Source organism: Ammospiza nelsoni, chromosome 3, assembly GCF_027579445.1.
Source record: "Ammospiza nelsoni isolate bAmmNel1 chromosome 3, bAmmNel1.pri, whole genome shotgun sequence".
NCBI lineage: Eukaryota > Metazoa > Chordata > Aves > Passeriformes > Passerellidae > Ammospiza > Ammospiza nelsoni.
Window position 1 is genome coordinate 6270182 of NC_080635.1, and position 22209 is coordinate 6292390.

A 22209-nucleotide genomic window follows, 5' to 3' on the forward strand; every position below is an offset into this window, starting at 1 on the left:
CCGCCTGCCGGGGGGACAGCGGGACACGGTCCGCCTGGGCGCCAGGGGGCGCTCTCTGCCGCGTCGGGCCGCGCTGTGCCGCCCCGGGGCGGTCCCCGGCCCGTTCCCGGCGGACGCGATGGCGCGGATCACGCTGGAGGACCTGGAGCGGCTGGGCGAGGAGCCCGACGGGGACGGCAGCGACAACGAGGACGACGCGGAGGGGGAGGCACGGCTGTTCGCGCACTGGGAGGCCGTGGCCAGCACGCACCGAGTGAGCCTGCCCCGAGGTGAGCCTCACGCCGGGCCTGCCGGGGCTGTCACGGCACGGACCGGGACCCCTTCTGCGCCGCGGCCGGGGCGAGCCTCGTCTCTCGTGTGCTTTGCCTTGCAGACATGGCAGGCCCGATCGCCCAGATGGCCCGGCACAGGCACGCTCGCGAGCCCGTGCCGTACGTGTCCCTGTCGCAGCACGGGAAGGTGAGGCCCGACCCTCTCCGCGCAGCGCTGCCCGCCCGCCGTGGGGCCGCCGCCGGCCCGGGGCCGTGGAGGAGCCTCTCCCCGGCGGGGAAGGGCCTCGTGTGGGCGGGCGCGCTCCAGCCTCGCCGGGCCTCCTGCAGCACCGCGGGGTTCCGGGATGGCGCCCCTGGATCGGTGCAGTATTCCGGCACTCCTGCACCTCCTCCTGCGTAGAGTAATGGCAATGCTCAGCTTCCCGGCTTTTATTTTAAAATCGGACAAGTCGTGCTGCTTTCTCTGGTCTTCTGACTTCCATCTGCCTCCTTTAGCAGCCTGTCCTCTTGCTGGGGTGGGCACATCTAAGAAAGTGAACTTTCAGTTCAGAGCCTGCCGTTTTCCCAACACCTTGTTGCATAGCTCGGAGTCCTGCTGGCTTTGTGTTTGTGCTGGTTGTGTTGGCTGGTTGAGCTGGAGAATTCAGCTGGCACAAGATAAAGATGTGTCTGTGGGGAACACAGGGCCTGTGACCCTGGCTGTCAGATGAGAGCATGTGTAGTTATTTGTCTCAACCACCAATCCAAACATGGTGTCTTCTGGCTGAAGATCTTCTCTTTGTGCTGGCTGTGTTGCACACTTACTTTGATCTCTTGCACATAAGGGTGCTTCTGTGCTTTGAGAAGTAACTGCTTGTCAGACTGGTTCTTGTGTCTCTGCAGGCCTAGCTGGGCTTTCTACCAAGAAGACATCTGTCAATTGTCCTCTGTATGAGTAGTGGTTAACCAATTTCTTCTGGGCTGAGATCCAGCACTCCCTGTAAAACATGTCTGAGCATGTGGCTTGTGCAGCTTGGAACTGGGGCTTCACCACACTCCCTCTTTCCGTGTTCTGGGTCCCAGGGACTTAATCTGGCCTTTTCTCCGCCTGTGCCAGTCCCAGGCAGGAATGGGGCCCCAAGACTTTGTGGGAACTGAAGAGCTTCTGTTGTTGTTGGCATCCCATCTGTGCCTGAGGAGGATTCTTGGAACGTGAGGCTGTGAGAAGAGCCACGGCCTGACATCAGTGCCGAGGGGACTTTGGAGCTGGGGCTCTTAGGGACATGTTTGCCAGGCTCAGGCAGATCAGTAGGGTTTGGTTGCTTTTCCTGATTCCTGCTTTTCCTATCAGTGCTACAAGCCCTCATCCTCTTGGAGGCAAGTGAATTATTATGTCACCTACAGCACTGTGCCCTGTCAGCACTCAGCCCCCAGCTCACATTGCAGGGACCTATTGCTACTGTGTCTGCATGAAGCATCTTCCTTGTTTCTTTTGGACAAGTGTCATCCAGAGTGGTGGTGCTCAGTGGAAGGATCAGGCTGTGGCACAGCCAGGTGCTGTGACTTCACTGGGTTGATTCCTTTATTGCAGGTGGTATGGCAGATGGAGTAGAGGGATTGGTGATTTCCCTGCTTGGAAAATGCTCTTGCTCTGCTCTGCTTCGTTTGGTGGGACAATGGCAGGCATGGCCCCAGCTAGAGGGGGAATGCCCACAGTGTTTTGGGGCGCTCTTCTTACTGGCATCCCACTGATGCACACAAGCAGGCCTGCTGCCTTCCTTCTGCCTTTGGCTTGGCTTTTAGGGTAGACACCTGACTTGGGTGGAGGCACAGGGAGGCTGCACACAGTGCTGAGTCTTGTCACAGCTTCCTGTCTCCATCACTGCCAGCACAGCTGTGGAAGCAAGAAGTTTGGGAAGATGCCTTGAGCTCCGTGGGACAAGGTTGTCTCATGACCACTTTGATCTGGATGAAGAACGGGTTGAGATAGGATGACAGGTGCTGGCTATAACTTCCCAGCGTCTGTTTAGGTTACCTGTGCTCACAGACATGCCACAGACACAGCTGACCTATGAACATACCCAGATGCAATTTCCCCATTCCCCTTGCCCCCCTTCTGTGTCAGGTTTGTTCAGAATACTGGGCAATAGAGGTTTGGACTCATGCCACAAAATTCCACAGCTGGAATTGGGTTCATGTCTCTTCTTCCTCCTGTCACTTCTTAGTATGGGAGAAGGATCTGAGGAGTTTTATTCCAGTCTTCTCAATGCTTCTGGGTGCTAGAGCTCTTCTGCCAGATTTTCCCTTCTACTGGGTAGGGATGTTTCTGTTATTCTCTGTGCATGCAGTGTTCCAGGGAAAAGGCACTGCACCTGAGAACACCATCAGCCTTACTGGAGGCCTTTGGGTGCCTGGAATCAGGAACATCCTTGTGAGTAGGCTGGACTGAAGAGGAACTGGAAGTCCTGTGCCCCTTGCTGAGGATGTGCTGCATTCCTTGTGCATGCCAGGAGCCTCCAGACCCCCTTGCACCCTGTCCCTTGTCTGTGCCTCCCCTTTTGCTGACTCCTGCTGACCTTTGCCCAGCACCCATGAGTGCCCTTGTCTGAGGTGCGTGTGATGCCAGCTCCCCTCACCTTCTTTGTCCTGCTCTGCCAACCACTGCCTAGCAGGGACTCTCCTTTGGGCAGGCTCGTGTCTCCCCGCTTCTTGCCTGTCAGTGTTGGTTTCCCAGCCAGCTGCTGCAGTGTTTTCAGCGTGCCCCACCCTGACCTGCCTTGTCTGTGGCCTGTTGCAGTGCGAAGAGGCGGCCTACGAGGAGCGGCGGTACCCGGCGGGGAAGTGGGCCTGTGTCACCATGGGGGAGCCCACGTATGAGCAGAGCATCTCCCTGAGCTTCATGAAGCTCATGCGCTACATCTGCAAGGAGAACTCTGTAGGTGTGTGCAGGCAGGGGCTGGCAGAGTGCACAGAGGGAAAGGCTTTGCCATTGTCCATCTGGAGTGGGGAGGAGGGCTGCTGCTGCTGCTGCTGCTGCTAACCACACACCTGTCTCACTGCCTGCCTGCCTCTTTCCAGGTTGCCATCTGGGCATGACCGTCCCAGTGCTCAACGAAATCCACCTGACCAAGGAGGAGACCGAGCTGGAGCGTGAGGTGCTAACTGCCTATTATCTCCCAGGAGCATTCCAGCAAAACCCCCCCGTTCCCATGGACCCCGAAATCCACATCACCGAGAGGGCACCGCTCCGGGTTATAACCAGGTGACCCCAGCATCAGAGGTGTTTTCTCAGCTCAGCAGAGATGTACAAACTCCCTGCGTGGCTGCTGTGGTTCGTTAGGCACAGGGATGGGAGCTCTGGCCGTGCCAACGTGCTGGCTTTGTTGTTTACACTGTTCCCTTTGCTGCTGCTGCAGGGTTTTCTATGGGATGACCACTGAGGAGACGATTCTGAGGGAGATCAGTGTTTTCTGGGAGCTCCTGGGCCCCAGGGAGACGGTGCTGAGGGGAACCTACATCGTGGCTTCCTACGAGAACCCCAGCGTCCCCCAGCGCCGCAACGAGATCTGGTTCATCTGCCAGCCCGAGTGAGGCCCCTGTGCCACTGCATCCGCTGCAGGTGGCACTTCTGACCCAAAGGAGACAGAGCACATCCCACTATTCACCCACACCATGAGAGACTGAGAGACTGTGGGGTGGCTTTCCAGCCTGCCCTGCAAGGGTCCTGCCAGGGGAAATCCTGCCTGGCCTGCGCTTCGCCTGCCCCCACAGCTGAGGCTGGAGCTGGCACCAAAGGCGACCTCTAGAGCAAGCTCTGGATGGGAAGCACATGGTGGGGGCTCATTAAGGCAGTGACCTGTGGGCCTGTGTGATGTGCTGGCCTGACCTGCACTGGGCTTTGCAGAGCTGGGCCAGAGTGGGTCCAGTGGTGGGCAGCATCACAAGGTGGTGGTGTCGAGAAGGTGAATGACTGTGTGCAATATGTGGGGCTCAGTGTGGCCTCTGGCCTGCTTCCTGTGAGAATGGCTGCCTGTCCTGAACAGAGCCACTGAAATGCTGCTACAGAGACAGTTGCATTCAGAGGGAAAAAGGGCTTGAATTCAGGTGTGAATCCTGAATGTTTCCTGCTGGGGTGGTTCTCTTTGGACTGCTGGGTGCCTCCCTGGCTGTCACTCACCATTCCTCAGCCAGGACTAGGGCGCTGGCAGCCTTTGTCCATCTCTTGTGGGTGCTGTTTGCAGGCCTGCTGTGAGCTGAGAGGGGTGGGTCCAGAGAGAGCAGGAGCGGCACTACCGTGTGTTGGGTTGTGCATTGGTTAGTGAGTTTCACATCCATGAATGCCATCATGCTTTCCTGGGGGAAGCTGGCAGTGCCAACAGTCAATAAACACGGTTCAAACCACTGCAGCTGCAGATCACTGATGGTGTGGATGGGGGGTGGCTTGGGAAGAGCCTTGCTGTCTCCTTCCTGGAGATGCTCCAGGCTGCAAAGCTGTGGCTCTAATTAGCCCAGGTTACAGCTACACTCCCTCTGCATTACTGCACTGGCGCCTTCTGTTGCTGCTGCAAGAAGTGTGGGCACACTCTCCTCCCTGCAGGTAAGGTGGTTTGTCTGTTGGATGGGGTGTGCCTCGTTTTTCCCTGGTGCAGAAGCTGGATCCTGTGGCTGTACTCCACATGGGCACCTGCCCTTTGGTGTGAGAATTTAAATGCAACTGCATGTCCTGCTGGTTGGCTGCAGGAGCTGGTGCACTCCTGCAGGAATGTGCTCAACAGGCTTGGTGTGGAGAGACTCTTAACTGCTTCTGACACAGTTCCCAATGAGTTTTGTCACGCTGTGTGCCTTGCTGCCTGCACAAACTCCAGCTGTGGCCCTTTGTCCCTGTACTGCAGCTGGGGGGTAGGAGTGGCTGGAAGGCCTGGTCCCCTCTGTGATCTCCCTGCCCAGCAGCACAGGTGGCTTCTGCCACTCCTCTCTCTCCAGTCAGGTGCTGCTCACTGTCCCCTCTGGCTGTGGGGAGCCTGGATACCCAGCCCGTGGCTGTGGGAAGAGTGGGGCTGAGCATGATACACCCTTCTCTGCAAGGGAGCCTGAGGCAGAGTCCGGGTGAGCACAGCAAGGCAGACAGTGGTTCCCTGGCTACCTTGTGATGCAGCTCTTGTTCCTGCGGCACTAAAGGCATTATGGACCCAGGAGATGCCGTCACAGCCTGCAGCACTGATGTGGCAAGTGCTCCTTGGAGAAGTCATGATGCCTGGATCAGCAGGGCTTAGCTCACTTTCCCTCCTGGGGAAAGAAACAATTCCCTGAAGCTGGGGTCAGGTGGCTCAGTATCAGTGGGAGAACAAAGTCTGCTGGTGTGTGTGGGACAGAAACCCTTTCTCTTATCAGCTGCTCTGCTTGCCCTGAGCTTGCAGGTGGAAGTAAAACTTCCTTTCTAGAGAGTGTTGAATAGGCTACCACTTCCTCGGAGGCTGCTTGGTCCCCAACCAAAACCAGAACCGCTTTTGGTGGCAGGAGGTGGTGGCTTTCCTGTAAGAGGGAATTGGTCTGGGGTTACTGGCAGAGTTCCACAGCTGCATGCCCTGTGGGAGCAGCTCTGTGGGGGCTTTGGTGCAGCACCAACCAGGCTGGTGCAGCCACACAGGGCAGCAAGCACACCCCAATCCTGTGCCACAGGTTTTGCTGAGTAAAGGCTCCAGCATCCTCTGTGATGTATCCAGCAGTGCTCAGCGCCATGTCTGATGGCTCATCTTCCACACAGTACCAAAACCAGTATTTTGGAGGCTCAACAAACCGGCTGGAAAGCTGGCGTTCAGAGTGACAGCTGCCAGAGCCGGTGGTGCAGGGCTGCAGCAGGTTCCACCAGAGGCACTGGCTCGGGCAGGGAGGCTCCAGTGTGGGCCATGCAGATGGACAGACAGCTCTTGCTGCTCGGGTCCTGCAGAGGAGCAGCGAGGAGCAGCAGCGTGCTGTACACCGGGACTGTGCCCAGCCTCTGCCCGTAGCAGGGTGCTCCTGGCTCCTCGCTGCCCCGGTGCCTTTGTAGGGTCATTCACAGCGGTGCAGATCTGCCATCAGTTTAACAAACAGCGCGGCTACAAGGAGCCCCCGGGCGGGAGGGGAGCGGCGTCGCCTCCTCGCAGCTCGGGGCACCGGAGGGCACTGGCAGGAGCAGGGTTGGGGTTACGGGGGTGCGGAGGAGCGCGGCGCGACGTCCCGGCCCGGCGGGGCTCTGCTCTGCGGGGGATGGCGCCAGCGAGCCCCGAGCCTCGAGCACCGCGACGGAGGCACGGGGGGCCGAGCCGGGCGCTGCCTGGGGGACCCCGCTCCTCCCGACCCCGCCCGGTTTCCGGTGGCCGCCCCTCCTCCGGAACCCCTCCCGGCGGCGGCGGCGGGCGGGGCGGCGGCGGCATGGCTAGGGTCCGGCGGGCACGCTGACCGGCGCGGAGGATGGCGGCGGTGCGGGCACTGCTGGTGCTGGGTGAGTGCGGGCCGGGACAGCCCCCGCAGCCTCCCCCGGGCAGGGAGCGCGGAGTCCCGGCGGCGGGGCGAGGGCGGCGGAGCTTCGCGCCTCCGCTCCACTCCGTGCCTGGGCCGCGCCGGGGCCGGCGGGCGGGGGTCCATGGCCGGCCCCGGGGTGGGTGAAGGTGGAGCGGCCGTGTCCGAGGCCGAGCCTCCTGTGGTCCGCGCCCCCCCGGCTTCCCGTGAGCCCGGCGGCGATGGGGCCCGCTGGTCCCACTCGGGCGCGGAGCGGGGGCTGCTGGGGCCCCGTCTGTTCCCGGTGCGGGCCGGCCGTGCCCCCGGCCCGCCAGCCCCGCCGTGCTGCGGGAGCCGCCGGGGCGCCTCGCCCGGCTCTCCTTCCCCGGCGTGCGCCGGCTCGCCCTGCCCGCCCGCCCGCTCCGAAGGGGGAGCGCCGTGCCGAAATCCACAGGGATGCAAATACGCCCGGCATTTGCCGGCTGGAGACGGCGAACGGGCGCCCCTGGAGCGGCGCGGGCCGGGGAGGGTCCCGGAGACCCCTGGAGCGGGGCTCGGCTCCGACCCGCGCCCCGCCGGCCCCCGGGGCAGGGCTGACACCGGGCAGGCTGCGCGGAGCAGCGCAGGGTTTTTCCTATGAATTCTGCTCAGATCGGAGCCCCGAGGAAAAACAGCGGGCCCGCGGTGAGCTGCCACCCGTGGAGATGGAGATTGACCTGCCGGCCGCCGAGGGGTTTTTGTCCCTTGCTGAGCGCATCTGGATGAGCGCTCTGCCCCGCCCCCCGTGCCGCTCACTCTTCCTGCCCGATCCCAGCTCCGCGGCCCCGTGGTTCTCCTGGCTGCTGCTGCTGCTTTTCAGTGTTCAGCTGCAGGGCCTGAGCTCTCCTCCTCTCGCTCTGCCCCGTGGTGTCTCCCCACTGCCCTCCCTGCACCACTTTCCTCGTCTGAGGAGCCCAAGGTCTTGGCTGTGCGTGCGAGCCACAGGGGCTGTGAGCTGTGTTCCAGCCCGGCTTTGAAGGGCCCCATGGCTGCCCCGTGCCACATCACCTCGTTTCTTCACTTAGGAACCCTGGCAGTCGCTGTGTGCAGTCCCTTCTGTCCCACCGCGCACAGTTGTAGAGTTTGCTTTGCAGTTTCTGCTGTAAAATCAAGAGCAATCTTAGTTTAGCACCTGGGTGGAATATTGCCTCGGAGGGAAAGATATCTGCTGGGCTGCTGCCCGTCCATATCTGGAGCCGTGGCTGAGCCCTGCTGCCAGGCGGCAAGTATTGTCCAATTTACAGCTGATAAGCAGGAAAAGCAGCACTTACTTAGCTGATTAGCGCCGTGATTGCCATCCGCCTTGGCAGCCTCTGGGAAGGCTGTTCTGGCGGGGGAGTGCCTGCTCTGGATTGAAGTCGAAGGGCCCTTTGGAGCTGCCACAGCGTTCACCTGTGTGCCAGGATGCCACCACTGGCAGCTGGGATGTGCAGCCCTGCCTGTGAGAGCTGTGTGCTGCCTTTCCTCCCACTCTGCAGTGGCTGGAGTTTCTGTACTGCTCCAATCCTTGTTTCTCTTGCTGGGCAGGATCACATCCTACAGCACTGGGGGTAGCATGCAGCTGTCCAGCTCGCAGACACTGAAAAATCTCAGGTGCCACCAGTGTAGCCAAAACGTGCAGTTTGATATGTAGCTTTTACAGGCTGCTGGTAAGTTTTGTAGGCTGCAGGGCATTGTCTCTCTGCCTGTGGATGGTGTTTGGAAAGAGCACTGTGGAAAGACCTGGGAGGTGTGGAGTGTCTGTGGCTCACACAGGTCCTTTGCCATGCATGTTCCAGAAGTGCTCAGTGCCTGGGCTGCTGCCCCCTCTTCCTCCACTTCCATTGTTCATGAAGCTGTGATCTTTCTGGCAGTGGCACTGCAGCGTGCCAGATGTGTGCTGACTTCTGCTGGAACATGTGGTTGAAATGCTAGCAGAGGAAATATTTGCTGAGTCAACTTTCCTTTAAAGCAAAAAAAAAAAAAAAAACCAAAAAAAAACCAAACCAAACCAAAACAAAACAAAACAAAAAAAAAAAAAAAAAAAAAAAACCGAAAAAAACCAAAAAAAAACCCCCAAAACCAAAAGGTCTATTTTGTTCTGGAAATGCCTCCATGTCCTGTGTTGAGCTGTGTGTTTCTGTATGGCAGTGCTTTTCTTGTGCTTCCTAGCAAGCCTGGTCTTAAAGAAGAAAATTTATGAGAACAGGAATGATCTGATCCCCCTTGGGACTTGGCTGTGTTCAGACAGTGCTCTGGGCAGGCTGGAACCTCGAAGTGCCAGGAGCTTCAAAGGATGGCAGCTCCATAGCCGTGGCCATAGGCACTTTGTCTGCACAGTGGGCTCCAGAATCGCTGGGAGCTGGCACTGCTCAGGGGGCTGTCGTGTTTAAAGATCCCTAAAGATGTGTTCTGAGCTCTTAATTGACCTGGAATGAGACCATCTTCTAAAGGCAGATGGGCAGATGTTTGAACTGCAGCAAGCACCGTGTTGAGTTGCCTGCTGGGTGATGAATGTTCGTGTTCCCTCCCAGTCTGCTGAATCCCTCTTGTTCAAGGGAAGTGAGGGGATGGCAGCTCACATCTGCTAATTGCACAGGTGCTAGGTCTCACCTTGTTTGGCCAAAGGCTGCATCCAGGCAGATAGGTGTGTGTGTCCTGGGAAGGCAGGCTGCCCTTCCTCTGAAGGAATGGAGCCCAAAGGAAATGGAGGGAAGATAGGAAAGGGATAGGAAGAAAAGAGTCTCACCTTGAGGCAGTGGGCAAGAACATGAGGGCCAGTTTGGCTGTGAGTGATAAGGCACTTCAAAAGGATCTGAAGGCTGTGGGGTCTGGTTACAGGTATTTACTGGAGGATCTTTACACTAATATTTTTCTTGCGTTCGTTTCAATTCATCTGCTATTTAAGTTGCAAAGATCAAAGCTGTATTCCAGCGAGCACACGTGGACTAAAGTAAATAGCAGGACCTAGTACACCTCTTCCCAGTGAATAAACACTCTTTCCTCCCTGAACATTTTCAAGCATACCTCTCAGGCCTGGAATGCAAAATATTTCACATTAGCAGTGGGTGTTTCCACTGCTTTCGATATTTGGGAACTTGGAACAAATGCTTATTTAGAAGTGGACAGACCTGGGTACAAACGTGCTCTTTGTGTAGGCAGTTGCTGCTGTGGTGTTTGGAGGGAAATTCCCCTGGGATTGGAGGACATGCAATTGTTTGTGCAGACCCCAAGGAACAGTTCCCATTCTCCTGGCATGAAGTGTTGGTTTCAGGGACTGGGACAGGCAGCTCTTTGGAGGCCTGGAGGGCAGCAGGACTAGCAAGATGCTTGGCAGATGCACAGGAACATTCCTCTTGGTGAGGTTTAAGTTGCACAGGGTGTTAGCTTTGGGTTTGGTGGGGTTTGCAAAGGCTGTGAACCAGCACAGTGGATTTTGCTGTGTAAGGGAAAGAGGCAGCCCCACCTTTGGCATGGCAGTACCTGCTGGAGAAGGCTGATAATGTCTGAGGTGGGAGAAGGGCAACTGCAGTGTCTTCCACCTTTACAAGAAATGAACCATGTCTGTGAGAAGAGGAGGAAGAGAGATGGAGAAATGATAATTTGGCAGCTGGTAACGTGTTGTTTCCTGGGCTCAGTGTGTTTCAGCATGGCAGAGGTGCCAAGGTGGGCGGCCTGATTCCATGTCTTGCTCCTTGCCTGGAAGATATTGGGAAGTGGCATCCCAGAGCTACTTAAAAATACTTTTAGTTTGTTGGAAGAGCAGGTATTATATTTCACAGAGGGGTTAAAGGGCTGTGCTGTGCCTCCAGCATACCTTGTGTGCTGCCTTGCCTGAAAAAAGCAATCACGCTGCTGGACACAGAAGGATTTGTTCTCTGGGGGAGACCTCATGAGGAAGGGGGCAGGATGCTGAAGGTTTTCAGGTTTTTCATGTGGCTGCTGCCAGAGCATTTGCCATTCCCTGGGCTCTGCCATGGTGTGGAGGCTCTGCACATGGGTCACATCTTGTTCCTGATGTCTGTGTGAGCTTTCAGCAGCCCAGAAATGTTGGGCTCTGGTTTCTGGGAGGCTCTTCAGAGGGAGTTGCTTGTAAGGTCAGGGGCCCTGGGCTCTTGTAGAAACTTTTTTGCTTCCTTCATAATGCTGACACTGCTGAACCACAGCATATGGAGGCAAGCACACAGATTTCTGATTCTGGAGGATGTGGCCTGTTCAGAGTCCTGCACTTCCACCTCCTTCATGCTGCCAGACCCTGTCAGGATCTGCTGTGCTGTGTTGATGAGCTGTCAGCTTTCTCCTTTTTCTTGCCTGCCACAGTGGCTGCTTTCCTGCACTGCTGTTGGGTGTTACAGCAAGGAGCAGTGTCAGGTCATCTCTGATGTGACTCAGGACCAGCAAATCCACTTTTGCATTGCAATGGGAGCTGACTTTGCCATTTGGTTTAGAGTGAACAGCTGGTGTGCCTAAAAAAGGACCAGACTGAAGGAAGGATCATCTTTGTGCAGAAGACCATCTCCTGTTTCAGTCTTCCTGTGCCTTCTGAATATGCAAGCTGTAGGAAGGAAAAAAGCTTGCAAGACATAAATGGATGTGTGTTGGTTTGGGAGCTAGACCAGAATCTTGCTTTGCAGGAGGCACACACGTGTCTGTAGTCCCAGGGAGTGAAGAGCTGGAAGAGCCGTTGTTCAGGGAAATGGGTGAAGAAGAAGAGTGAAGGCTTCTGGAAATGGGTGACGAAGAAGAGTGAAGGCTGACTGTAGTGAAGCTCCTGTGGGCTCTTGAGCTTGGAGCCATATTCAGTGTTTTAAGCAGCTGCATCTCCCCAGGTTCAGGCTCTGGATCCAGGTGTGCTTAAATAGAGGCTGAATAGGTTTGTCCAGCATTTCCTATTGTCTCTGCCTTCTTTGGCACGGGACAGCCCAGTGAGGATGAACCCGTGCCACCCAGTCACAGCAAGGACTCCATTTCTGGTCATTCCTTTGTTCCAGGGAAATAGTTTGCAGTCAGCACTGTTCTGTGTTTACCTGTGTCTCCTTTTAATCTGTGCAGCTCTTGCTGAGTAGCTGTGGAAGATCTTCAAGCCAAAACACAAGTGGTCTTTGTTTTAAAGCATCAATTTGTGTTGGCAGCCAGGTCTGCAGTGCATGTGCTTTTCATTGACTGCTGCTTCGGCTCAGTTTCTCACTCCTGCCAGCTCTTTTTTAAACTTAATACAGAAATGTTTTTCCTGAGCTTAAAAGGCTGACCTGTGCAGTACTTCCAGTCTTAACTTAAGCCTTGTCTTTTCCAGGGAAGCAGTCTCTGTCTGGTCACAGAATAGGTTCCTTACCTGTGCTTTGAGAGGTGACTAATGCACCCTGTCTGATCAGCAAAGAGAGAGGCAAGGGGGGCACTTCAGAGGGGTTTGCAAGTTTCTGAAAGCCCGATCTGTGTGCCTGGGATGAGCAGTTTCAGTGTGCCTGCTCAGCTCTGCCTTTCCCCAAGCCTGCTTGTTTAGCAGTTTGGGAAAGTTGATGGGTGGGCGCTATTTTGATACTCTTTGCAGACTGTTACCGCCTGGGGCTGCTCCTTTTATTTGATCAGCTTTCAAAAATCCATCCTCTATTCTCTCATTTTGACCTCCTGAAATTGTTCTGCAAGGGGGCCTCTTTTGAGAATGCATTCTAATCCTTAAAAATTGTAAGTGCCATCCAGGGCAAGGCCTGTGTTGTAATTACAACATTTCTGCTGGAAGTGAAGAGATGAATGCTGAGGTGTTCAGGTGCCTCCAAGAGCAGAGTGGAAACCGAGTCCAACTGCAGAATTCAGGATGAACAGTGAGGAGCACTTGTGAGCATACGGATTGTGTGTCAGGAGAGGAGGCATGGCTGGTTTTAGGTGGTGATTCCTCCTGTGAAATGCTGCTTGGCAGTGGGATACCAGTGGTGTGTCTCCTCCTTGTCAAATTAGGCTCTGACTGGAACGGAGCAGGCAGGGATTTGGCACCTGTGAACTGGAGTGTGCACAGGGCCCCTGAGCATCCATGAGTTGAATCCACCACTCTCAGGTGGTCTGCACCTCTGGGAGGTTGGGATGGCTTAGGTTGATGGTCTTATTGTGCAGGATGATGAATGAAGAAAACTGACAGCAGCAGATTCCTGTCTGGAAGGTGGTGTGACACATTTGATTGCAGGGCATGAGCCTTCCCTCTCTGGAAAGCAAGGTGTTTCAAGCTGGGAGAAAGCAATGGGCTGCTGTCTGTGCTGGGACCCCGGGCAGAAAGGGGCTGGGGTTTGAGTGAGGATTACAAGGCTGTTTGTATTTCAGCCCCTGGCTGACCTGTGTTCAGTTCCTGGGTGAGAGCAGTGTCCGCGAGCGCTGGGCTCAGACCTTGGTGCTAACACCTGAGATGTTTGTAGCTCTAAGATTACAAGGCTTTGTAACTTTTCCTCTCCTGTGATGCTGTTGTGAAGCAAGGTTTGTCCCAGCAGCAGGATTTTACATTTTGGTGCAGCTCAGGCCACCCTGAGGAGCAGCCAGGACTGCAGCCTCCTGCTGTCGATTCAGGCAGGTTGGCTCTGTCCTCTGTCACTCCAGAACAAAGCCAGACAGGTCTGTCCCCAGAGCCATGGCATGTGGAGGCCAGGTCCCCTTCTGGCTGCAGAGGGGAGGCTCTGTGTGCCTCTGGGTGGGAAAGGGGGGCTGTCCTTTCTGTCAGTGATGCTGGCACAAGATAGGCACGGTATTGCTTAAGACCCGCTGTAAACTCTCTCTTCCTTGCAGTTGCTCATTGGCTTCTTTGGGAGCACAAAGGAAGCCTTTGATTCAAACCATGCAGTGGCTGTCCAAATGGTTAAGGGCAGGACAAGCTGCTGCTTGCAGTGCCTTTATTGCTGCACTGCAGCTTGCCTTGGTGTGTGTCCTGGCTCTGCTGTGGCACGGAGCTGCTCCATGCTGCTGGGCCTGGGTCACTGGGAACCATTCATTGGAGAGAAGATTATGGATTTTGTCTTTCCTAGCAAAGACAAGACTAGAGAAAATAAAGTCTTGTAGGGTGCCACAAAGGGCAGTGCATCCAGTTCTCCTTAACCATTCATGGGAGCATGGATGGGTTTGTGCTGCTGAGATCAAGTTGTGCAGTTGTCTTTGCAGAGGGACCAGCACCAGAAGTCTCTTTCAGCAGTTGCAAGAATTGTACAAATTGTCTTGGATGAAAAGAATCCAAAGCTTCTCATGAGTTATTTTCTGTTCTTTGTTCCTGTCCATCCATATGGGCTGCTGCAAACACCATGAGCCTGGCACACACCTGGCAGGTGCTATGGGGCTGGCCAGTTCCTGGGCTGAGACTGCTCCTGCAGCAGTGAGATCTTGCTCTGTGATCATTCTTTCCTCCAGCCAGGTTCAAGCAGTTCTTTGTCCACCAGATTCCAAGCAAAAGCTGAGCGACAAAGGCAACACATCTGATTTTTTTTTTCCATCTTCTGAGTTAACTCCTGCTGGCTCTCCTGCATGTTGTGTGTGTTGGAGGAGCTGCTTGCCAGCCTTGACCCTCCTGCCCCTGCCCTGTCTCTATTTGCTGCCTTTTCCTGGCTCAAGTGCAGCTGTTCCTTTTCCAGCTGTGCCTCCCATCTCCAGCTCTTCCTGATTCCTCTTCTGCATGCAGGCCTGCCATGGCTTGCCACACGCCCCCTTCTCAGACTCTGCTGCTTGGTTTCTCTGCAGTGCCTGCCTCTGGGCACTGCTGCTCTCCCAGGTGTGGCTGTGGCTTCCTCCTGCCATCCTGGGATTGCCTTTGTCTCCTTGAGCCTGGCCTCCAGTTCACAGCAGGTGATGGGAAATCAGAGCAGGGCTGCTGAGATGTTCAGCTGGTCCCTGGAAATCACAAGACTTTCTGGGTAAGGATTCTTCTGCTCAGCTGGGGAAAAGTCTCAAAGCCACGTGGCCTGAAGCAGAAAGCATTCATCTGAACGGTTAACATTCGGGCAAGGAAATAACAAAAGGCTGTCATCCTGGGCATGCTTCACCATCATGTTTTGTTTCTGTGGCCTTGCTGGGATTTTGGCCTGGCTGCAGATGCATTCCTGCCATGGGTTTGATGGAGCAATCCATTATCCCTGGGTTGCTGAGTGGCCTCACTGAGCAGCAGGCACCTGCTTTGACCTCCCCAGGACCTGCTTGCTGAGTGTCTGCTGCCACTGTTTGTGTCCTTTGTGTCCTTCCTTGCCATTTGGTTGCTTAGGATGCCCAGGTACTCTTTGTTCTGGTGGCTTTGTACTGATACTCCTACTGAGTGTCCAGCAAGAACTATTTGTCCTGCAGGTGTATTGGAAATCAGCTTTTCTGCTGCAATGGAGGAAAGCACTTTCTTTTCAAGGAGATCTGGTTAGGAGGAATTTCTGTCTCAGTGAGTGTTACAGCCAAGCTTTTCTTTAATTTGACACAGGGGCTTTGCATTAGATTTATCTGTAGCAAACATTCTGCCTAGTTATTGATTTGTAAAATATTCCAGAAAGTGCCCTGCTGCATAGTCTTCCCACTCAGGGACTTTTTTCCATTTTTAGCTGAGATAATGTAGCAATGTCTCATAGAGAAGCTACCTCTTAATTAATATTGCATGAGCAGAAGAAATATTAGCTTCTCCATCTGCTTTCCTATTTTTGTGGCTTTTAATATAGATTCATAAATGGCTTTAATGAAAATAAACAAGGAACTGTTCTTTTCTGTGCCCTCTTTGCTTCCAGAGGTGATGGTGCAAGTCCAGCCTCCCTGGTGATGTTTTTCCCAGGATGTGAGTCCTGGCCAACAGCACAATTGTAAATGATGGTTGTGAGATGGGGCTGATCTTCAGCTTTCTAGCAGTGCAAAGAGGAGCAACTGGGAGAAATCTGTAGGACAGAGCTGGAGACAGATATGGGGAGTTGTGGGTGGTGCTTTGTAGCCAGAAGGAAGCCAGTGGCACACGGATGGGAATGGACGTGCAGTGCAGAGCAGGCAGTGTTTATGAACCAGTGTTCCTGAATCACTGTGAGGGTTGGCACAGAAATCCCTGTGAACCCAGCAGGGAGCCCTGGGCAGCCAGTCCATCCTCCTGAAGCTTCAGAGGCAGCCAGAGCTCAAACCCCAGCCTTGCAGAGCCCATTTCAGGTGTCTCCTCTGTGCCTTTTCACAGCAATTTTTACTTTGCAGCACTGTGGTGGCTGCTAGGAAAGGTGATTCCCTCTCCTGGGAACTTCTTTCCTTCCTGTAGGAAGGGAACAAGCAGGTTTTTACCTTTGGTCATCCAAATGGTGAAGCAGGATGCTCCAGTAAGAGAGAGACCCACAGTGCAGCTGTGATCCATGGGGAGCCCAGCAGTGGGGTTGCCCCATTCTGGTGTTGTGTGGTGGCATTTCCCAGCCTCCATGGGTTCTCCCTGTTCCTGGGAAGGCAGAGTGGCTGGGTGGGCTGCACAGAGGCAGCAGCAGGAAGGAGCACACAACTGGACCCCTGCAGCAGTTGCCAGAGCATGGGTGTCGTTTCCAAGAGCATGGCACTGCATGAACCATTTCTCCCATGAGCTGTAAGCTGTTCTGCAGAGCTTGGCCAGCTGGATCTTCATGGCAAATCCATCTGAGTCTCCACAGGCACAGAACTAAAGGAAACTTAGCTGTAAATATACTGACATGACCTGGAGAGAGATTTAAAATATTTATCCTAGAGCAGAGCTTGGGATATAAATAAGCTCCCTGTCTGTTTCCCTGCACGCAAGGCTCAGAAGTGCAGCTGTCCCTTTGTCCCCAGCTCACAGAGTCTTGCTTGGGACCAGCAAGTTGCTTATGGGTGGGCTTGAAGTCCATGCAGATGGTGTAAACATGGAGCTGCCAGCAAAATGGAGAGGGTATTTGCAGTGATGCAGATGGGAATTTTTGACTGCAGCTCCTGTCCCTGCTGGCTCTGCTCTGTAGCTCTCGGGGCGTTTGTGGGGTTTGCTGCTGAGCCATGTGCTGGGTGAGGTTGTAACCCTCTCACTTGGCCCACTGAGCAAGCAAGATTTGCAGGATGTCCAGACAAGCACAGCCAGAGGGAAACACAGGTTTGGGTGGCACTGGGGGTGTTTTCTTCCTTCCAGTGGGTTTGGTAGCAGCACTCAGAGAAACAGCTCGCTCAGGCACTTTCAGGGCATAAATAAGCTTCATTCTGCAGCAAACAGCCCTGGCAGGAGTGCTCCATGCCCAGTGCAGCCTGGTGAGCTCCCTGCTTGGAGGGGAGCTGGCTTTGAGCAGCAGCAGCTCTGTCTCTGATGGTGCTGCATGGCTGGAGCAGCTGGCTCTGCTTGCAGGCCTCGTGTGCTTGCTGCTCCTCTCTGCTCTGCTTCCCTTGCCCTGGCCTCTTCCCACCCCCACCCCCTTTTGTCTTTACAGCCTGAGCTCCCATTCTCTGCAGCGCCTGGCTGGGGCTCCTGTTTGCTGAGGGGAAGTGCCAGACAGTTTTATGGAGCTTCTTCTGCTTTTTCCCCTCATCTGGAACGGTGTTTCAGCTGGAACAGGAATCATGCAGAGCCCTGGCCAGGAGCTCCATCCACACACACACACACACACACACAGAGTGCTGTTCTGGGGGAATCCCTCTTGGCTGGGCTTGGGATGGCAGCAACAACGTCAGCCTTTGGCCCTCAGCCTGGGTGCAGGGATGTGGGGATGGATTGGCAGGAGCTGGGGTGAAACCTGGAGATCTGGCTCCAGAGGCCCTGGTGTGATACCTGCAGACCTGGCCCCAGCTGCCCTGGGATGAGCTCTGACCCTCGTAGACCCTGTCCTTGCTGCCATCCCCAGGGCAAGCAGTGATGAGCCAGCCCTGCCACAGCTCTGCCTGCCTGTTCTGCACCACCTGGGCTCTCCTCTGCCAGCAGGAGTTTTGCTTAGTAAAGACATTTTCATTCTTACATGGCCCATGCTGGAATTGTGGGGGGAGCATCATCCTTCAGGGCCACTGCACAGGAAGCATGTGGCTCATCCTGGTTCCACTTGGCATCTTTCTGCTGTCTTTTTTTGGTGGGAGAAAAGTGCAGTCCCTCTCCTGTGCTGGCCAGAGCTCAGCCTTCAGATCCCTGTGGCTCCTGCCAGCAGCACACATCAGGTGTTTGTGAGGAGAGCAGGGAATTGCTCAAGGGCTCAGAGCAAGCCTGGCAGAGTTGGTTGGCAGGACCAGTGGGTGCAGCAGGTCTGTCAGTGCTGCTGAGTCGCCCTTGAAACATTTGTGTTTCTCACTGGGGCTTGGCAGTGCAGCTGGCAGTGTCTGCTCAGGAGCCTTTGGCTGATGCCCCATGAAAGATGGTTTCATTGGGCCAGCAGGATTCCCAGCTCCTGTCCCATTTGTCCCTGTGTCTCTCTTTATCTGCTACGAAGATGTTGGTCTGGGGGTCCCATGGCCACCGCTGCCTGTGATGCCCAGCAAGCAGCACTTAGCCAAAACTTCCTTTTCCAAGGGCCGGGGGCCAAGTGGTGCTGCCAGCCCCAGTTGTGCCCTGGGTGTTTGGGCAGGAGGAGCAGTGATCTGGCTGCTGTCTCTGCCCTCTTCCTCTCCCAGCTCCACTGCGCTGCACTCATGCCTTGGTCTGGTTCTCTGGGCTGGCTGCTCAGAAAGGGGATCTGGACTTCTCTGAGGGTCTGGGAGCACCCAGTGACCCTAAAGAATGGCATTGTTTCCCTGGTGCAGTGTCCTGTGGAGGTGCCCGTGTCCCCTCTTGCAGCAGGTGCCAGGAGCAGGGGCACAGCATGGCTTGGAGCAGTGTCAGTGTGCTCCCAGGGCAGACAGGCAGCTCCTGCAGCTCCAAGGCCAGTTGTTCTGGTTCAGCAGCCCCAGCAGTTTCAGGGAGCCAGGGAGCTTGGCTACCATGGGGAGTTCCCTCTCTTGCTCCAGTTTTTTCTGAGTGAGTGAGGTGCTGAGATATTGGGAGAAGCTGGCACAGAGCTCAGCTCGCAGTTCAGCCCTGACACGTTCTCCTTAAAGAGCACTGGCAAATCCCACGGCCCTGGGGACAAACTGCAACGTGGGGTCTGCCCCACAGACAGCAGTCCTGCTTGGCTTGGGAATGAGTAGGAACCTCCCAAAACACTCCCACTGCTCTGTGGCTGCAGAGTAGCACCCCTGCTTGCTGTTCTTGTTCATTGCCAGAGGAGCAGCTCATTCTTCCCTCACTCCCCAGGCACCTCTCCCTGCCTTCAGAGGGTGTCATCACATTCTGCTGCTTTGGAGTGGCTTTGGGCACACAGGAGGGCAGGGTCTCTGCTCACTGCTGCTGTAAAGGTTATGCCAGAGTTAGGAAACTGAGCTTGGGATGGCCTTGGAAGGAGCAAGCCTGTGGGATGTGTGGCTGGGGAGAGGACTGGGTTTCAAAAGGTCTGGGCTGGACAAGTAGGGAGGGCAGCATGAAGAACAGAGGCAGGGAGCCCCAAACTAGTGTGAGCTGGGCAAGTGAGTGAGGTCCTGACATGTGCTGGCAGCTGCCAGAGTCTGGAGCTGGTTCCTGGGCTCAGTGTCCCTGTGCTGAGCCTTTCTGTCAGTTCTAATGGCCTGCAGCAGATGTGTGAGCAGCACCTGCCTGCCTTGGGATGGGGCTCTGTGTGGTAGTGAGCTCTTCCAGGGCCAGCTGTGCCCCAGCACATCCCTGGCAGTGCTGCCTCGGTGTCTGCTCCAGCAATTGATTCAAACACCAATGGCTTTGTTCTGGTTTCTTGTGATAACTGCTCAGAAACTGGGCTTGACCATTCCCATCTATGGGATCCTGGAAGGGTAGGGACACCCCACAACTTGCAGTGTCTCTGAACGCTTTTTAGGAGGCTAATTGCTAAGTGGTTGCTGCTTTTTCCCCCTTTCCTTTTTTTTTTTTAATTTTTTTTTTTTTTTTTTTTTGTGTTTGGTTTTGGTTTTGGTTTTTTGTTTGTTTATTTGTTTCCATTCTAAAGCTTTCTTTGCAGGGCAGAATTGGTTTCTCAGTATTTTCTGGGTTGTGTTCCACACAGAAAGCAGCAGAGAGAGGTGCTGTGGGACACCTGGAGCCAGCTCAGTGGTGCTGTGCAGGCATCATGTCTCTGGCAAATCTGGAGTGAACTGCCCCCAAGGCAGAGGTTCAGTGCCCATCTGAGCACACCCACACTCTCACAGCAGAGCTGCTGGACCCAGGTGTGTGATACAATCACAGGGGCAAAGAGATGATGTTTTACCAAGTTCCCAATCATCTAGATCCACCACAGCATGACCTGGAGCTCCTGGGTACTGGTCCAGTTTCTCCTGCCTCATGAAGCCACTCTAGCAGAGCATTTCTTGGAAGTGCTGCTTTGTGCCCATGATTGCTTTCCTGGGTGCAGAGTGAGTTTTTGATTTTCCTTTAACTGGAATGGGAAAAGATGCAGTTTTAAAAACCTTCTATGCTGAGTGCCCAAAGACTTTCCAGATGTTGTGCTGCTCTCTGTGCTCAGAGCCCCTTGCCTGAATCAAACCATTTCCATCTGGCCTGCTGGTTTATTGCAAGAGAGCCTTTCAGGACTGGAACCTCTTGCGTGGAGGATAGCTCTGGCTGGAAATCATTTGGAGATGCAAAATATCCCTGGGTGTTTGGCTTGGCTGCTGCTCCAGCAGTGGAAGAGCTGGGTTGCTCCCAGCTGCTGCTTTTTGTGGCTCCAGGGGCCTGCCCAGGAGGCAGGGGAGGCTTTGCTCATGTTCCTGAGCATTCATGATTTTCCTTGCTTGCTTCTCTTATGGCTTCAGCTGGTGCAAGTGAGCCTGCTGGCTCTGTGCTTGTGACCAGCACAGAGGAAAAGCTGGACCATGTGTCGTTCCCTGCTCTGGCATGCCAAAAATCTGCTTTTATAGAGCGTGCTCGTAATGAGCTGTGCCAGGAAACACATGGCTTGCTGGAGACATGAATGGGAGGTCTGTATGGGGCCCTGTGCTCACTGAGAGCCTCGCAGGGACAAAGAGCAGATGCTGGTGTGCTCTGCTTGCTCTGGGGCACTCTGTGTCCTGTGGGCTGCAGGGCATGGGGAGCAGGAGATGGGATCAAGGAACCAAGTGCTTGGCTGAGCCAGAGAGGACAGGACAGGAGGCCAGGTGAGTGGTTTTACTGCCTGCTGCTCTTTGTGGCTCTCCTGCTCTGGAGATGTGGCTGTTTGCAGTGAAGACTGGGTTGGAAGGAGCCCCGGCACTGCAGGCAAGCAAAGTGCTGCTAATAGCTTAGAATGACAATTGTGGATGGAGATGAGGGGAAACAGGAGAGATCTGCCAAGCCCATTGGGCCCCCATAGGTTTAACGTGGGCAGAGGGGCTGTGCAGGCTGTGCCTGGCTGCAGCAGGAAGAAAAGGCTGTCAGGGCAGAGGTGCAGTGCTGAGCACCAGCAGCACTTCAGTGTCTGGGGTGTTTCTCCCTTGTGAGAATTGCTGCCAAGGCTGCATGGGCTGAGCTGGCGCTGAGCAGGGCACACACAGCACACGAGGAGTTAAACCTGCCTGCAGGCAGTGCAGCCTTGCTCTGACAGAGGGCTTGTCAGGTCCCAGGGACCAGCAAGCTCAGGATGCTCTAGCTCTGTGATTTCATTGCCCAGCCTTTGGAAGCAAGCCAGGGCTTGAGCACAGAGTTTGCTGCTCTTTGATCCAAGAGTGACTTAAAGCAAAGCCCATGTGCTGGAGCCATTCCCAAGGACTTGGCAGCTGAAGGAATTGCTGCCTGCAGACAGTGATGTTTAAGTTGCTCCTAAAGACAAGACCTGCTTGGTAATGCTTTCTGGGAGTGTGATAGTGAAACCTGTGAGAAGCCCTAACACCATCCCTGCTGTCCTTAGGATGGAGCACAGGTCATGGTCTCTTCTGAAAATGTGCCCATGGTTGCCATTGACACCACACTTCTGCTGTGCCATGATGTCTCTCTCAGAGAATAGGTGATAAATCAGTCCTGAGTGTGGGCATCTCAGTCTCTTCTGCCCTTTTTCCTTTGGGGACTGTCTTTCTTGTGGCCCCTAGCTCTGCCCCTGGGCTTGCAGGGAGCCAAGCCACCCTCCAAGCTGTGGTTCTGGATTGTTGGGTTTGCTTGGGATTAGCAGCAGCCAAACATGCAGCTGGGGGATGCAGTGGCAGCTCTGCCTGTGTCTGCCTTGCCTTGTTGGAGGCTTACAGAGCTGGGAGGGAGTGCATTAGCTCATCCAAATCCTCCTTTTCCTTTGTGGTTTCTCATCAAAGAGCAACAGCCTGTACTGCTGCTGGACAATTTGTTTCTTCAGTGCTCTGAGCAGAAGCATGAAGGTCACAGTGTGGGTATGGTGGGGTGCTCATGTATTGAGAATGGATCTGAGGGGGCTAAAGGCTGTCACTGCCACCTTGCTTTGCTGAGCTCTGTTAGTTAGCTGGCACACCCAGAGTTGGTAACTCAATTAAAAAGTGGTGGAATGGTCTCTTAATCCTGGTCTTTCAGTCTGAATCTGAAGTGCTGCAGCCTGGGGATAGATTG

The 22209-nt window shown here is 54.9% G+C and overlaps 2 protein-coding genes across 4 annotated transcripts in view; both read left to right on the forward strand.

The window, feature by feature from the left end:
- Positions 1-118: 118 nt before the first annotated feature.
- On the forward strand, positions 119-4624 carry LOC132071137 (heme-binding protein 1-like). 2 transcript variants are annotated; one of them, XM_059468488.1, is made up of 5 exons: positions 119-269; positions 374-459; positions 3049-3190; positions 3330-3513; positions 3668-4624. In XM_059468488.1, the coding sequence occupies exons 1-5, from the start codon at positions 119-121 to the stop codon at positions 3840-3842; spliced, it is 738 nt and encodes a 245-aa protein (XP_059324471.1). In that variant the 3' UTR covers positions 3843-4624. The 2 variants fall into 2 exon arrangements, with proteins under 2 accessions (XP_059324471.1, XP_059324472.1); XM_059468489.1 differs by lacking the exon at positions 374-459 and adding an exon at positions 2600-2682.
- A 2014-nt stretch (positions 4625-6638) lies between these two features.
- PTK7 (protein tyrosine kinase 7 (inactive)) overlaps positions 6639-22209 on the forward strand; it is a 34749-nt gene continuing 19178 nt past the window's right edge. For both annotated transcript variants that reach the window (XM_059468055.1, XM_059468053.1), the window contains exon 1: positions 6639-6735. In XM_059468055.1, coding sequence (XP_059324038.1) covers positions 6705-6735 — 31 coding nt within the window. In that variant the 5' untranslated portion in view covers positions 6639-6704. The remainder of the gene's footprint in view (positions 6736-22209) is intronic.